General features: G+C 35.9%; 2 protein-coding genes across 5 annotated transcripts in view; both read left to right on the forward strand.

Moving 5' to 3' along the window:
* LOC119240793 (olfactory receptor 4D5) overlaps window positions 1–17,019 on the forward strand; it is a 388,728-nt gene that overhangs the window by 369,113 nt on the left and 2,596 nt on the right. The gene's annotated exons all lie outside the window — the stretch shown is intronic.
* Window positions 4,853–5,791, forward strand: LOC119242096 (olfactory receptor 8D4-like). The gene has a single exon (XM_037507877.1). It carries the CDS (start codon window positions 4,853–4,855, stop codon window positions 5,789–5,791), a length of 939 nt encoding a protein of 312 aa, XP_037363774.1.

The raw sequence follows: 17,019 nt of genomic DNA on the forward strand, positions 1-17,019 counted from the left end.
AAAATAGTGATAATTGATGGCTATTGTGTTCTGGATTTTTCAACTGTCCATACTTGAAAAATAAAAATTTCACAAGACTTTGGTTCCATTAACACTTAGTTACTGTCTAAATTGCAAATTTGATGGAAAACATTTTGATCCTTTTGCATTTTGCTTTTGATATTTTTTATTGGCATTCGCTATAAAAGGACAATGTAAACTTATCTGCATACGTGGAAATATAATTTATTTACTTCTTATCATCCTAAAGGAGTATTCCTGAGTTGTTCCTTTTCTGTTTTTCATAATTTAAAATTGTATTGAAGTAACATTGGTTAATGACATATAGGTGAACAGCATTATAATTTGACATCTGTACATACTACATTATAATTGCCATCAAAAGTCTAGTTTTTATTCTTCACCATAAAATTGACCCCTTCTACTTGATTTATCCACCCTCCTTACCCCTTCTCTTCTGGTAACCATCATTTTGTTATTATAGTCTAAGATCTTGTTTTTGTTTTGTTTGTTCATTGTTTTATTGCTTTATCTTCCACATCTGAATGAATCATTCTGTTCAGTTTCTTTAACATTGTGCTCTAAATCTGTTCTGCTTGTTGAGTTATAACAATTGCATTATTTTGGAAATGTGACCATATTACGTGGTTAGGTTTCCTTATGTAAAAAGAGTTTTGATAGGCCAGCTAATGACAGTTTTTACAACTATACAGGATGCTGAACCTCAGGAGGTAAGAAGCCCTTGGGAAATACTGTCTTTATATTTCCAAACATAAAATAGTTGATTTGAGAATAGAAGTCACAGTTTCACTTAAACCTGAGTCTTGTCTGTTGTGGTTGTTTAGACACTAAAGGATGAAAAGGTATAATTAATAAATCTTTATTCTTCAAGTGATGAGGATAGGAGAAGAAACACTCAGCTAAGTCTACAGAAGGGGAAGGTGAGTTTCAGAGGTATGAAGCTCTTATTACGCAGGTGTTAAAAAGCTCTAAAATCAACACCTGATTTTCTTTTTTTTAAATTATTTATTTATGTATACAAGAACTGGGATATAGGCCAGAGGTGCAGGAGAGTAGGAGGATTCACCAGAGACAGAGTGGGGAGCAGAACAGACAGACTGACAGAAATACACTGCTGAGGGGAGCAGCGGGCGCAACAGGAGAGGTCTGCCCCGCCATGTGGGACTCTCCCTGGCTGGCCAGGATCGAACCCACGTTGCAGAGGCTGTGGACAACCACGCTGCCCTCAACCCTCTGTGCTACCAGGGAGGCCCAACACCTGATTTTCTAATTGAGCTCAGGAGTCTCTGCATGTTTACAGGCCACTAAGTCTTGGCCAATGGGGAAGAAGTCATTGACGTCCATCTGGACTGAGTGTTGTCCACTTACCTTGTCTAAGGGCCCTAGATGTTAATCTGTGAATTAATCTGTGAAATCACCAGCCTCTAAAATATGAATTATAAAACAATTATATTTATACAAACCTTGCAGTGCACAAATTGTGTTAACTCTTATTTTCTTACTTATTTGTGCATTATTCCCTTGGAAGTTTTTTATTTTTTGAAGATTAAAACATGAAGTTCAGAGAGACCATGATGAGTCAAATGTTACACTATAAGACTTAGAATTGGCATTGAAACTAAATGTTATGGCTCACAATTCAATTTTATTTCTTCCACTTTGTGCTAATGGCTTGCTTCACTAATTGGGACAATTAAGATTTAGCAATTAAGAGAGATTTACAAGAAAATATATTCTAGATTTGTGCTGTCCAATACATAGCCAGTCACCAAATGTGGCTACTGAGCATTTGAAATGTGGCTTATTTGATTTGAGAAGTGCTGCACATATAAAAAACATGAACTTCAAAGATTAGTAAAATAAATAACAAAATACTTCATAGATTTTTGATGTAATTACATGTTGAAATGATAATATTTTTAATATACTGTGTTAATAATATGCATATTAAAATTGATTTCCTATGCTTGCTTTTACTTTTGAAAAAATGGGCTTCTAGAACATTTTAAGTTACCCATGTATTTGTATATATTTCTCCTGGGCAAGGCTGATCTAGATGATATCTTTTTGAAATATTTTAAATTGTCATGATTTTAATAATGTTATATAATAGAGCATTGAAATCTTTTTTCAAAAAACACCTTTTTTATTGATTGAGTGCTTTTGAATACTTAAAATTAAATGACCTATCAGGTGAGTCAGTAGAATAATCATTTTGGAGATGGTCAGACATAAAACACAACAAAATTTTAACCCTTGCCTAGGGAGCTTTATGTTTAGCAGATTGTGAAATAAAGTAGATACTGGGTAGCATTATTCATTTTTCTGTGGATTAAAATGTAATTTATGTAACATCTCTTCACATAAAACAGAAGTAAAATCCAATGTTTTGTAATTGGCAATAAGGCACTCCTGTCACACTGCCATGGAATCACTATCTACTTACAGTGACAAAGTATATTTCTATCCTTCATCCAAGGAGACTCTTCTTGAGAAGGTGTTTTCAGAGACGAGCTTTACATGAGTGCAGAGAGCTTTCTGGCACAAAGAAGAGGCAGATGAAGTTGGGAGGAGGAAGTAAGAATCAAGAAAAGATGATTTCAGCTCTAGGCGAGAATAACCTAAACAGTTCATCTCAGTCTTAAATATGTACACATTTCATGTGGGGATCATGCTAAATTGTAGATCCTGATTCACTTGGTGGGGTTCAGGCATGAGATCGTGCATTTAGCACATTTTCCACTGATGCAGTGTCACTGGTCTGTGGACTGCATATTAAGTTGCGAGGATTATGACACAAGCATGTTTAAGAAGTAGGATAAATAGGAAAAAGAAACCAGCTGTTTTGACTAGAGAGCAGGCAGATGCAGGGCATAGAACAAAAAAAGGGAACATGGGCAGGAAGGAGAAAGGATGACATGTTACTTTGATAGCAGTTCAGAAGGAATTAGGGGAAATGTGGGAGAATTGCACCTGATGAGGATAGTTGTTGTGTTTGTGACACTCAGGACACATTAAAAACATACACAGGAAGAGATTAAAACTAAGTCCATGGTCTTCTAGAAGATTGCTTTGCACACAGGAAGAGATTAAAACTAAGTCCATGGTCTTCTAGAAGATTGCTTTGCAATTTCTATGTGTGGTCTCTGTGACTGGACGACATCTGTGCTTACTCATTGGCAAAGGACGAGGGAAAAAAACGTCTCCAGAGTATGTCACTAACATGCAAGGCAGAATGGAAACCTCTCTTTTGCAAACAATTCCTCTGTCCTCATCCCTCAGGATAGGAAAAATGAGCACATACAAGAGTCAAGTGTTCTGTAGAATTTGAACTTGCCCAGAGAACAATTGTTCAGTGTTATGAAGCTTCCTTGTTTTAAACTGACTTCAGGAATCAGGAAGAGGCACTGACATTATAGAGAACTCCTAAGGGTTCAAAGGAAGTGTGTCCTAATAGAGCAGTAACAGACTGGAAATGGGAAGTCATGAACAGCTTCTCGAAAAGCGTGGAGACAGGTAGATCCTGGGCTGGTCAGGTTGAGAATTTGCTACAGCAGTTTTCTGAGTGGAACTCTTCATAATCTCTATATAAACAGAACAAGAGAGAGAGAGAGAAACTAGAGAGGAGGTTGTGAGTAGTCCAACAATGGCAAAAAAGAAAAAAAAGTCAAACTTTTCAGAGATAATTCTTTGATTGAACCCAGAACAGGCAGCCCCCATATGTGTCACCTCTGTCCCCTCCCAGGAGAACTTTCTAGGTGAGAAGAGGTAGTACCCCAAAAGAGCCTCTGATCGAAACACAAATACCTGGTTGTTTGCTTTGCCAAATTGGCAGCACTGGAAGAAGTGCATTAAGTCCTGCTCACTGGCCTCACAAGAGAGGTCAGCCAAGCCCAGAAAATGATCAGAGATTCAGAGATAAGAAATGATGTGTGGAGGGCTGCTGTTTTACCATCAGATTTACTGAAGTATTAGAAGAATAGATTTCTGTCCAGGAAGCCAGCTCATGATTAGAATAAATTAGAGCAAAACAAAATCACTTCCCTAAACAATTGGCGCTGCAACAATTTTTTTTTTATTGAAGTGTGTGTGTGTAGAGTCTGTCATCAGATATATTTGATATGCTGTTGTTTTATAGGCCGTTTAGTAGATTCTGAGCTATCCTTCAGTTAAGAAACCCATTTAAGATTCTATAACTCTGAATATCTGAAATTATATATCCCTGAGCTACTTATTTCATGTAACATCATTGAAAAATCTAGAGCCATTGCTCTGCTGTACACACATGGAAACATTACCCAGAAATCATTATAGACCTGATCAAGAGACACCTTCTCTGTTGAAATCCTGGAAGCAGGATCACGTGAACATAGGCAAATGTGTCGTTACCAAAAGCATTTTCTCAGCTCACAGACCTTCTTTAAAATTAATTTTTTTATATATATATTACATCAATGCTCATTGTTGTATACATGCACAGCCCTTTCTTTATGCACCTCTTTAATTCGCTTTAGAAAGCCTCCCCCATGGTCTTTAGCAGTTGTCTTCTAATGTTGGAGTTAAAGGTTTTCTACTTTGCTAAAAGAATTTGAGACACTGGAAGAATGTGAAAGTTCATGCACGGTTCCTAAAATCTACAGATAGACAGATGCTAACCAACCTTTTTGTCTGAGTGGTGACTTTCTGTTGGGTAAGAACCTGTCCTAAATAGAGGCACAGAACAGGCTCCAAGATGACGGAGAACCTGGATTTGGAAACGGGGGCAGAGCTGGATTTATGCCTGTCTAATTGGACTCTTTCCTCTTTGATCTCCACAGATTTTCACAGGAGAATGGGGATAAGAAATCAGTCCACAGTGACTGAGTTTTTTCTTTCAGGATTAACTGACCAACCAGAGCTTCAGCTGCCCCTTTTCTTCCTCTTCTTAGGGATTTATATAGTTACAGTAGTGGGGAATCTCGGCATGATCTCCATAATTGGGTTGAGTTCTCAACTTCACATTCCCATGTACTATTTCCTCAGTAGTTTGTCTTTTTTAGATTTCTGCTATTCTACTGTCATTGTCCCCAAAATGCTGGTAGGGTTTTTAAGCAGAGATAAAGCAATCTCCTATTCTGAATGTATGACTCAGTTGTTCTTTTTCTGTATTTTTGTCATTTCTGAGTGCTACATGTTGGCAGCAATGGCCTATGATCGCTATGTCGCCATCTGCAGCCCCCTGCTCTACAATGTCATCATGTCCCCGCGGGTCTGTTCTCTGCTGGTGGCTGCTGTCTTCTCAGTAGGCTTCACTGATGCCATGATTCATGGGGGTTGTATATTACGATTGGACTTCTGTAGCTCCAATGTCATTCAACATTATTTCTGTGACATCGTTCCTCTTATTAAACTCTCCTGTTCCAGCACGTATATAGATGAACTTTTGATTTTTGTCATTGGTGGATTTAACATGGTAACAACCAGTGTGACAATCATCATTTCATATGCTTTCATCCTCTCCAGCATCCTCCGCATCCCATCTAAAGAGGGCAGGTCCAAAGCTTTCAGCACCTGCAGCTCTCACTTGACAGCTGTTCTTATATTTTATGGATCTCTCATGTCCATGTATCTCAAACCTACTTCCAGCAGTTCAGCCATCCAAGAGAAAGTCACCTCTGTATTTTACACCACCGTGATTCCCATGTTGAATCCCCTAATATATAGCCTCAGGAACAAGGAAGTGAAAAGTGCCTTGATGAAACTTTTAGAAAGAAAAATATCTTCAAATTAATGTGCTCTTTCAAGATTATTTATGTATCATAATCATATCTCCATATGTATTTATATATTGATTCTTTAAAAATAATGTGAAATGTGATGAGATTTTATATATATTTCTGAACATATATCTGAAATTAAATATAATGAGATTAATTTATTTACATGTGATGATTAATAAAATGTAAAACAACAAGTATGAAATGAGAAATAGCAAATATTTTATAAAGTTTAGTATCATGTTGGGACTGAACATTAATTTTTATTTTCCTTAATCTAGACCAAAAGGGAAAATGAAATAATGATGTACTGTATAGAAATATCAGAGAAAATGGCACTTTTTTTTCTTTTATGAGACCATCTTTCCTCCTATTTGTCTCATTCACAACCAGATTTCTTTCATGGAAATTTCATAGGATTAATCAAAATGTATTGGAAATTATGATAACAACTTTGCAATAAATGTGGAAGAATTTTTCTGTTGTTTCTTTTAAAAAGCCTTTTAAAGGCTAATGTTATATCAAAAATGAATTTAATGACAAAGATCCAGCAAAGGGCTAAGCTAATACAACCCTGCAGTTAGTATCTGCTGATCCATTGGTCTGATCTAGAACTTCTAGGTGAAGAGATAATATTTTTACAGTTTTATTTAAGTTTTTTTTTTTTAATTCTGGTTTTCTTTTCTTTTTCCTATTTTTTCTTTTTCTTTATTTTTTTTTTAAGATTATTTATTTATATAAGCACTGGGTACAGTCAGAAGCGCGGAAGGTGAGAAAATTCACCAGAGCCAGAGCGGGGAGCAGAGCAGGCAGAAGGACCGAAGTACACTGCTGAGGGGAGCAGCGGGCGGCAGGAGAGGTCTGCACGCCATGTGGGACCCTCCTCTGGTGGCCTGGGAGCAGCCGGGGATTGAACCAGCACTGCAGAGGCTGCGGGCAGCTTTGCAACCCAGTGCTCAACTGCTGCGCCACCGGGGAGGCCCTTATTTAAGTTGTTTGAATAACTTAACTTTTATTAAGTTCTTCAGTATATATGCAGTGTTTTCAACTTTCTTTTCAGTTAGTACTTTTTTTTGATGTTCTAGGTGTCTTTAATTTCCTTCTTATAAAATGTTTTGAATTTGATACAGTGAAATAGCTTATGATTTTCAAGAATAAACTTCTACACAATAAGTCACAATAATCTACTTCATGAAAAACTAAATGTGTTAATTAGCTAATTTACTCAGCATATACTTATCTTGGACACTATGTGCCAACCACTGTTTTGAGTGCTGGAATATTATGTGACTATGTTAGACAAGGTTTTTACTCATTTTTTTTGGTGAGGGAATGAAGATATTCAGAAGTAATTAAATAAGAAATGGAGAAAGTATATTAGTTACAGATGTAAACAAATGTGCTTTAAAAAATGTGAAGCATATAATTGTCAGTGGATTAAAGAAAACTCTCCATAGAGCTCCATTAGGAAGAACAATTCGAATAAAGCCTTAACTGAAGAGAAGAGCACAGTTATGCAAAAACAGAAGAGCAGTAGTAGGTACAAAGCACAAGGATGTAAAAACTTGGCTGTGCTAAGAAGCAGAAATGGCAGTATGGCTGAAGAACAGTGAACAAGGAGAAAAAGGTGCCCAGGGCATAGAATAGGAAGGCAAATGCCAGATCATGTCAGGAGATTGAATTTTTTTTAAAAAAAGATTTACCTATTTATGCATGCAAGAGCTGGGGTGTAGGCCAGAGGTGCGGTGGGTGAGAGGATTCACCAGAGACAAATTAGGGAGCAGAACAGGCAGATTGAGTGAAATACATGGCTGAGGGGAGCAGCGAGGTGAGACAGGAGGAGTCTGTTGTGCCATGTGGGTCACCTCCCTGGCCAGGGATTAAACTTGTGCTGCAGTAGCTGTGGATTGACTCATAGTGCTGTCACTTAACCCCTTGTACCACCAGGGAGGCCACAGGAGTTTGAATTTTATTCTCAGTACAAAGAGATGCCACTGTAGGATGTTTTGAGTAGAGTGATGTAATCTGTTTTGCATTTGAAAATGACTCCTAGTTATAGATAAGAAAATATATAGGTGAGTATATATATTTGAGGAGCTTGAAAGAGGAAGAAGAGGCTATTGGTCAGAGTGAAAACAGAACACTTTTGTTCTGTTGAAATTATCTTGGTAAGGAGCAATGCAACTTTAATTAGAGTAATGTTATTAGTGGTAAAAAAAATGGATTCAAGACACATTTCTCATATTGAGTTAATAATGTATTATTAAATTAAAATGTGATACCTAAACATGTTAAATTTTGATAAATTTAACAGTAGTAAAATTAAATAGTAGAAATTAGGAAATATAAATAGTTGAGTATAGTCAAAAGGAAAACAGAAATAGATCCTAATAGTCTAAATTGTTGCAGTGTCTAGCATATCTAATTGAATTTTTATAATCAGCTAAGTTAAGATAAATATGGTAGTAGAGTTAGCTGTACAATTCTCATCATTAGGAAAAAAAAGAAATCACTCCAATCATTCATGGTAAAGAAAGTTTTCTTGTAAAGTTGTAAAAAAATTCCCTTTAATTTCTTATCCTTCTCTCAAAGAAACAAAAAAATTAAGTTGTAGAGAATTTGTGTAGCTGTTACTAGAAGATGCTAGTTGGTAGAACTTTTGAAAGAAGGATGCTGCATTTTTTTTTTTTTTAATAAAGCAGTTATACCTCTGGTTGCATCTTCCTCATGGGATGACTCACATATGACTCTGCAGAGTTAAGTGGGTTTGGAGTCTCTTTCTACTGAAAAGAAGCAATTTCTTTCTTTTTTTAAGATTTATTTATTTATGCATACAAGAACTGGGGTACAGGCCAGAGGTGCGGAGGGTGAGAGGATTCACCAGAGACAGAGTGGGGAGCAGAACAGGCATACAGACTGAAACCACTGATGAGGGGATTAGCGGGTGAGACAGGAGAGGTCTGCTGTTGCACCATGTGGGTATCTCCCTGGCCAGCAGGGGATCGAACCTGCGCTGCAGAGGCTGTGGACAGCTTCACAGTGCTGTTCTCAACCCCCTGCGCCACCAGGGAGGCCCAAGAAGAAATTTCTTACCCATGTTTAGAAGATCAATTCAGAAGATTAAGACAAAGGAAGCAAGGAAGAGATTGACCCAGGGATGACACATAGTCATGCAGCACTCTTATATTATGAAACTACAATAAATCCAATATATCCTCAAAATTACTTTAATCCAGTGGTTCAGGCTGTCACTATCATTGTAGCAGTAATGCTGAATAGAGTGGAATTTAATTATCTTGAAATTTTATTAATTTTTACCAGTTTTATTTGTGTCTGATATATAAAACAGCATGATTCACCAGGCTGAGTGACTAGTAGTGATTTTGGTACAATGGTCTGGCTCAATCTTGCATATTTTCTTGGCATAATTCCTAGATTAAGTTTTTAGGACATTGAAGGACAACTGCAAAGGAAATTGGGGTTTCAGATATAACCATCAATTTTTTTTAAGTATGAGTAATAAAATTTTAATTTCACTTTCATAAAATTAATATATAACTTAAAATTTCTGTTTTCCTGAAAATACTTCTTGGTTTATATCCATGATATTCTGTCTGGAGGAAAAGTCAATATAGTGAAAAGGTCAAAACATCATTAATATGTGTAATTAAGCACAAGAAAAAAGTCGTCTTCTATTTTACACACTTAAATTAAAAAAGAAAATAAGATCCTGAATACCTTCTGAGTCAAAAACATAAAGCACTGATAACTGAGAATTTCCACATTGACTGTAATAGAATAACTGAAATCAGAATTAAGTTCCTGTCATAAACAACTAGAAAAATACATGATATATTAAAGAATTGTTTTGAGACTTTGGACAGTAGGTATCCCAAGAGAATGAGTCCTGCTAGAAGGCATACAAATGAGGTGAGTCTTATAACCACTAGCACTTTCTAGACCTGAGGGCATCTTTTAGACCTTAATTCAGAGAAGGCATCCCAAGAAGAGCACAATAATTTTACTATGTTGATATATCAGAGTTTGGTGAGGTAACCCTCCCACAGCATGACCAAAGCAAACAGTGTGTTTGCAATGTTTAATGAAATGTTTGGACCCAACTGCCATGCTGACTTTACTGCTTTTTCTGGGTGGTTTAAGCAGTTCAAGGATCATTATTCATTACATAGTGTGAAAGTGAGTGGTGAGTCTGGGAATGTTTACATAAAGGAAACTGAAAAAATTTGGAAAGTCTAGATAAGCTAATTGTGAAAAAAAGTTACTTGCAGGAGAACATCTTCATTATGGATAAAATCTACCTATTATGGAAGTGGGTTTCTGAAAGGACTCATCCATAAGGAGTCTAATAATGCCATGTCTCAAGGATTTTAAGTCTTGCTTGGCTACAGTTGTAGGCTATTCATTAAAACCCTTTGTGATGTGGCACAGAGAGAGCCCCAAGTTTTTCAAGCATATCATTTAGCCCACACTTCCAGTGTAAATACACTCTATGATGTTTGCAGAACAGTCAAATCAGCCATTGACACTTTTCTTACAACCTATTATCTCCTCACTGGGCAATGCATGACTATACACACAATGGAATACTATTCGATTGATAAAAAGGATTGAAGTGCATGCTACAACATGGATAAACCTTGAAAACATGATAAATGAAAGACATTAGATGCAAAAGATCATATATTGTATGATTTTGTATATATGAAATTTCCAGAGAAGGTAAATATACACAGACAAATTATATTGATGATTTCCCATGCTTCAGAAAGAAGGGATAGGAATAATTGCCTAATGTTTATGAAGTTTTCTTTTGAAGTGATGCAAATGGTTTGGAACTAGATAGAGGTGGTGTTTGCACAATATTGTGAATATACTAAATGCCAAAACCTTCACTTTAAAATCATTATTTTTTCACAATAATAAAGAAACAAATCAAACTTCTTGAGACAAAAATATATAAAGTCTGAAATGAAAAAGATTGCCAGATGACATTAATTGCACATCAGACACATAGAAGTAGATAATTGAACTTGAGGACATAGCAATAGTGTTAGTGGGCAATCCTGGAAATAAAGTCGGAGGGTGACCCAGTTTGGGAGGCCTCAACCATGTGTTTAAGTACTGGGGACAAGACACAAAAGCAGATAAGTAAGGAAAATTTTTAAAAAAAGGGTTTATGTATAAGAGAAGTTAGAAAAGGGAGAACAGAGAGAGAGTAATTGACCTGTGTATGGCTAGATGCTTTCTGTCCTATTGGCAGCACCAAAGTGCAAGTTGGAGCTGAGCAAGTAAGAGAGTGTGCTCTGCCTGTCTTCAGTGTTTTAAAGGTCCACCTAGCTTCTCAGCAACACCCCAGCTTTCTAGCATGTTCCCCACTCAAGAAGGAGGGAGTCTTACACCAAGGCTTCTGAGATGTAGGTAGCATGGAACTGGGGGTGAGGAAGAAGGCACCCATCACTGCAGCCGTGGTGAGTGGTCATCATCCTTCCACAGCAACACATCCTATAACCATAGAAATTTTCCAAAACAGAGACATAAAGGTTAAAAGATTTCTTTTCTCATGGTATAATATCAAATGATCAAACAAATATTCAACTGAAGTCCCAGAAGGAAGGGTGGCAAAAAATAGTAAAATATTGCCAGAACAATTCCAAATTTGAGCTACATATAGAATTAAAATGAAAGTAGACAAAGATGTTTGCTGTTACCATTATCTAATTTTTTCTTGATTTATGACTAATTTCTTTTTTTTTTTTTACTCTTCCTACTTCTTTTTTTTTTTTTTTTTTTTAATTTTATTTTTATATTCCCCCATACAATTGCAAACGCCCCATTCTGACCCCAATCCTTCCCGATTTATGACTAATTTCAAATAGATGAAATATACATAAATATTTTTAAAAGAAGTAAAGGTAGGTCATACTCATGAAAGAATTGACAGATACTTCAATGAAATCCATGAATATTATTGTAACTCCTCTGAGTTAATATGAACCTTTATTAAAGTTGGCCCATTTTACTGAGTTTCAAGTTGTACAGAGGTAGGTACAAGGTGCTTTATAGTATTTCTTTAAATCTCCTCCTTACTATATTCTATTCTGTCATTCTATTTTGTGTATTTTTTGTGTTCCTTGTTCTTATTTATAAGTTTCTCTGGTCTATTCATTTTTAAAAATGACTCTGACATAGTTATCCATTATTTGATTTTCTGTTTTCTAGTGAATTTATTTCAGGCTTTATATTACTCTACACTTTCTTATTTGCTTTAGTATCATAATTTTTCTTAGTTCATAAATACACATATATATATGTGTGTGTATATGCATATATATGTATATAGTGTTCAATAAAAGGAATATTCCAAACCTATTGCAAAAGGCTAAGTTATACAATAAATAGAGGTTGGAAATTTAACTTCTTAGAAAAATTACGTTAGCTCTGAATTTAAGAAATTTTCAAACACTTGATCAATTTAAACAGAAAATGAAGGAACAAAATGAACAAAAATCTAGATAATAAAGATTGTATATTGACGTGAGAGAAACTTTTCTAAAAACAAAATAAAAAGACCTACAGAATATTTAAAAGAAAAAAAATTATTTTGACCACCAAACAGAAAAGAGCATAGCAAGTTTTATAAATTATAAACACACATATCAACACAAATTTAAATGTATGTATGCTTATTTACATATACACACTCATAAATGTGTACATATAAATATATACTTATTTATAATATAAATACACTTTTATTCTTAATAAAAAACTCACAAATAAGGGCCTCCCTGGTGGCTCAGGGGGTTAAACACAGCACTGTGAAGCTGTCCACAGTCTGTGCAGCACAAATTCGATCCCCAGCCCACCAGGGAGCTACCCACATGGCGCAGTAGACCTCTCCTGTCTCACCCACTTCTCCCCTCAGCAGTGTATTTCAGTATTCCTGTTCTGTTCCCCACTCTGTCTGTGGTGAATCCTCTCACTCCCTGCACATCTGGACTGTACCCCAGTTCTTATATGCATAAATAAATAAATCTTAAAAAAAAAAAAAGATGAACAAAGACTACAAAAACTGCATGAGAAATCTGGGCAAAGAACACAAATACACCAAAATAACATGAAAGCCATGGAAGAAATATTAAAAGACAAAATAAATGTTTATCCTTAATAGTAGTTAAAATGTATATTAAAATTAGATTTTTGGTCTCTCAGATAAGAATTTGGGAGATATCTGGAAAGGGAATCTGTCCTCTTGTTGCTTAAGAACATCTAGGGAGGGCCTGCCCTGGTGACGCAGCAGTTGAGCGCTGGGCTGCGAAGCTGCCCGCAGCCTCTGCAGCGCCGGTTTAATCCCTGGCCGCCAGCAAGGGTCCCACATGGCGTGACAGACCTCTCGTGCTGCACCCGCTGCTCCCCTCAACAGTGTATTTCGTCAGTCTGCCTGTTCTGTTCCCCGCTCTGGTTCTGGTGAATTCTCTCACCCTCCCGCGCTTCTGACTGTACCCAGTGCTTGTATAAAAATAAATAAATAAATCTTTAAAAAAAAAAAAAAAAAAAATTAGATTTTTGGAACAGTCAACTGAAAATTATGGAAAAATCGGTAACATCTATTGATTGATGGCAAGAAGATAGTGAGACTGAATATTTCACATACCTCAATTGGTATAAATATTCTGAAAATTAATATATACTAAGCATAGGTATTAGTAAATTTGCATATCTCTGAGGAATATGCTTTACATCCTCAACAAATTTGAGGATTTTGTGTTGCATAAAATTTATCTCATTGATATGCCATAAAATATTATCACGTATATTAATTGCCTTTAAAATCTTCACCAGGAATAATTATATGAAAAGCAATGGTAGAGGACAATAAAGTCAGATTGAGGTGCAAGTTTGAGGCAGTTAGCTTGAACTCTTGTTTCCTCAGTGGGCTTTTGCTTTTTACATTATTTTTTTTTTGAAGTAATATTGCTTTGTATCATTATGTAAGTTTCATGTGTGCATCATTGAGAATGTATACTAGGTGTGCATCATTGAGAATCAATAGATACTACAGTAACTTCACCACTAAAAATCTAATGCAATCCTTCCATATCGTTCTCGTATTTGTTCCAGTGTACCCACTCTCCATCCCCTTCCCTTCTGGTAACCCTCTGTAGACCTTTTCATTGATTTTTTTTTTGCATTTAAGTCTTTGATCTATGTAGTGATTTGGCATGTTTACATAACAGTATAGAAGAGAATGACAGGCAAAAAGAATTTGGAGTCAAATAATTACAGATGTAATCTTTGAATTACAGGGTTGTGATGTGGTGATACAGGAAAATCTCCAAGCTAAAGGAGAAATAGTTAATTTATCCTATGGGGATAGTTTACTTGAATCAATGCCCTTCCATTCTTTGGTTCTGGGTGTGGTCCCCAGTGACAGTGGCTTTGGAGAGCACCAGGCAAGTTTGCCTGTCCCATGCCTGGCATTTACCTGTTGCTCTGTCAATAATCCCTTTGCACTAAAACTGGCTAACTTCCATTCCCCAAAGCCCTTTAAAGGGTCTAATGGAAACTTTGCAGGTGTCAATATTTTGACCTGACTTTATATATCTATGATCACTATTGGGATATCTTAAGTGAGAAGCAACCTGGTAAGTGTATCATTTATTTCATGTATTTCTTAGGCTTTTACTCATTTGTGGAGGCTTTCTAATGCTAAAGTTATCCATTGGAAGAGCTGAATTTAGAGTTGATTGTGCTACATCAAATTCTGGAGTATCAACTAAACTTGAGAATCTATCATGCTATTCCACTTCCTTGGGTCTCAACTCTAACCAGGTTACTTTGTACTAGAGTCTAAGATCATTCTTCCTGAGATGGTCTCTCCACTTGTAGGATGAGGAATAAGATTTGAAGTTAGACTAAGTGTATTCTTTTTAAATAGTTGTATGTGTTTACCTAACTAGAGTAATCAGGGTTAAGCATCTTTAATACTACTAGCCGAGGAAAATTTATAAATTGTATTTATTTTTTTTAAGATTTGTTTTATTTATTTATGCATACAAGAGCTGGAGTGTAGGTCAGAGGTGCAGAGGGGTGAGAGGTTTCACCAGAGACAGAGTGGGGAGCAGAACAGGCAGATCTACTGAAATACACTGCCTGGGGAGCAGTGGGCGAGTAGGTAGTGCTGAGACTTACTTAACCCTTTGTACCAAGGGGTTTGGGAGCCCAAATTTTATAAATTTTAAATCGTTATTTAAACCGAACATTCAGATGCCATAGCTAAACAGCACAAATGACTGAGTTTGATTCTCTTACTCCCCTGCTCACAAATTCTGTGTAAAATAGGAACTCCTTAAGCTGACATTTACCAAAAGTCATGGTAAATGTATACTAGGTATGCATCAATGTACACTAGGTGTGCATCATTGAGAATCAATAGATACTACAATAACTTCACCACTAAAAATCCAATACAATCCTTCACCATATCATTCTCCTATTTGTTCCATTGTACCCACTCTCCATCCCCTTCTCTTCTGGTAACTCTCTGTAGGCCTTTTCATTGATTTGTTTTTTGAAAACAAAAAACAAATGTCCTTTCTCTACTTTGCCAATAATTTCTCTTACCACTACATCTATGTCAAGCAAGACATTTTGTCTTTACCCTGACATTCCCTCACTGTTATACCTCCACACATTTTCTTAATCTGTCCCTTCCTTCTGAAATACATAATTTCTGTCCTTATTTATGACAGTTAAAAATACTTTCTAACTTTCAAGATAGAGCAAACATTTATTTATATTCAAAATATTTCTATCTAGTTCTCTTCTAGGCATTAAGCTAAAATTTTTCTATACATTGTCTAATTTCATGCTTAGATGAACCATACAGAATAGGTGTTATTATCCTCACTTTATGATAAGGAAAACTGAAAAGTAGCCATCATTGCTTATATTATACAGATTAGATTCAAAGCAATGAAGAGACTTTGCCCAAGTGTTCAGTTACTGGGTGCCAAAACCAGAGTTCTTATGGATAATGCTGTACCCTACCCTGCACACACTACCCTATCAAAGCTTATTTTTGTAGTATTAGCAAAAATTAAGGTTATTGAACACCTGCTAAGTGCCTAGCAATAGAGATGCCAAAGTGAATGAACATATGCCTGTCCTTGAGATTTCACAGTTCCTCAACCCTCTAAACAAAGGATTTTTTTTCTCTCTCAAAGGCATGATATATATATTGCTTTAGAAACATTTATTACATTTAAAATTTATTCTTAATTTACATGACAATTTCCTTATCTTTCCTTCTAAAATAATATGCAAGATGGTAGAGATCTTCAATTTATCCACTAGTTTTGCAATTTTTACAATAGTACTCCCTTCCTTACCCCAAATATTCTGGGAATAAATGATCACTGAATTGAACTGAATAATCACACATGCATCTATAGAATTAGATCAAAAATGTATGCTAAAGAAAGACCCACTATGCCAGTTAACAATCTAACATTTACATTTCTGGCTATAAGACACCTTTCAGTGAAGGTCTCAACATATCAAAGGAAAGATTTCAGGTACGACAAGGTAGAGTCAACATTCTTTCCTATCTTGGTCTCATCTGTGAGAGTGAATCTACTTAAAAGCAGGCAGAGGTTGGGGGAAAAAAATCAAACCTCATCTATATAGTTGCATGTCGTACTTACATTATCTTAGTAGGACAAATTGGGAATGTTGCTATTTCCATTTTACTCACAGGAAAACTAAAGTTGAGAGAGTTTTAGAGAGGTTTAGTAGCTTCCCCAAGGTCATATATATGTTAGTGCAAAATTAGAACTAGAATCCAGTTCTTTAATGTAGAGAAGAATATATGTTTTGTCAGACTGTTCAGAACATCCTGGATCTAAACTAGCATATTCTTTGGCCCCCGAAGAACAGCTTGTCCAGTTGTGCAAATTCTTGTGACTGATATTACAAAATGTTTCATATTAGGAACAATATTATTTCATCTGTTGCCTACATTACAATTTTCCAAAGAACTGTTTAGTGGAAGGGAGAGTTGCTAGGGAACTCGAAAGTGATGCCAAATCATTGTAATACAACAAGTCATAAAGTCATTGCTTGGTTTTCATCAATATTATTGGTGAAGGCCATGTTGAAATTCAAAATAGAGCTTTCTTTTTCACCCATTGTTTTTCAGTAGAACTTTCTGTGATAATGG

The sequence above is a fragment of the Talpa occidentalis genome, unplaced genomic scaffold (genome assembly GCF_014898055.3).
Source record: "Talpa occidentalis isolate TD23 unplaced genomic scaffold, MPIMG_talOcc4v2.1 talOcc4.12, whole genome shotgun sequence".
In the NCBI taxonomy this organism is placed as follows: domain Eukaryota; kingdom Metazoa; phylum Chordata; class Mammalia; order Eulipotyphla; family Talpidae; genus Talpa; species Talpa occidentalis.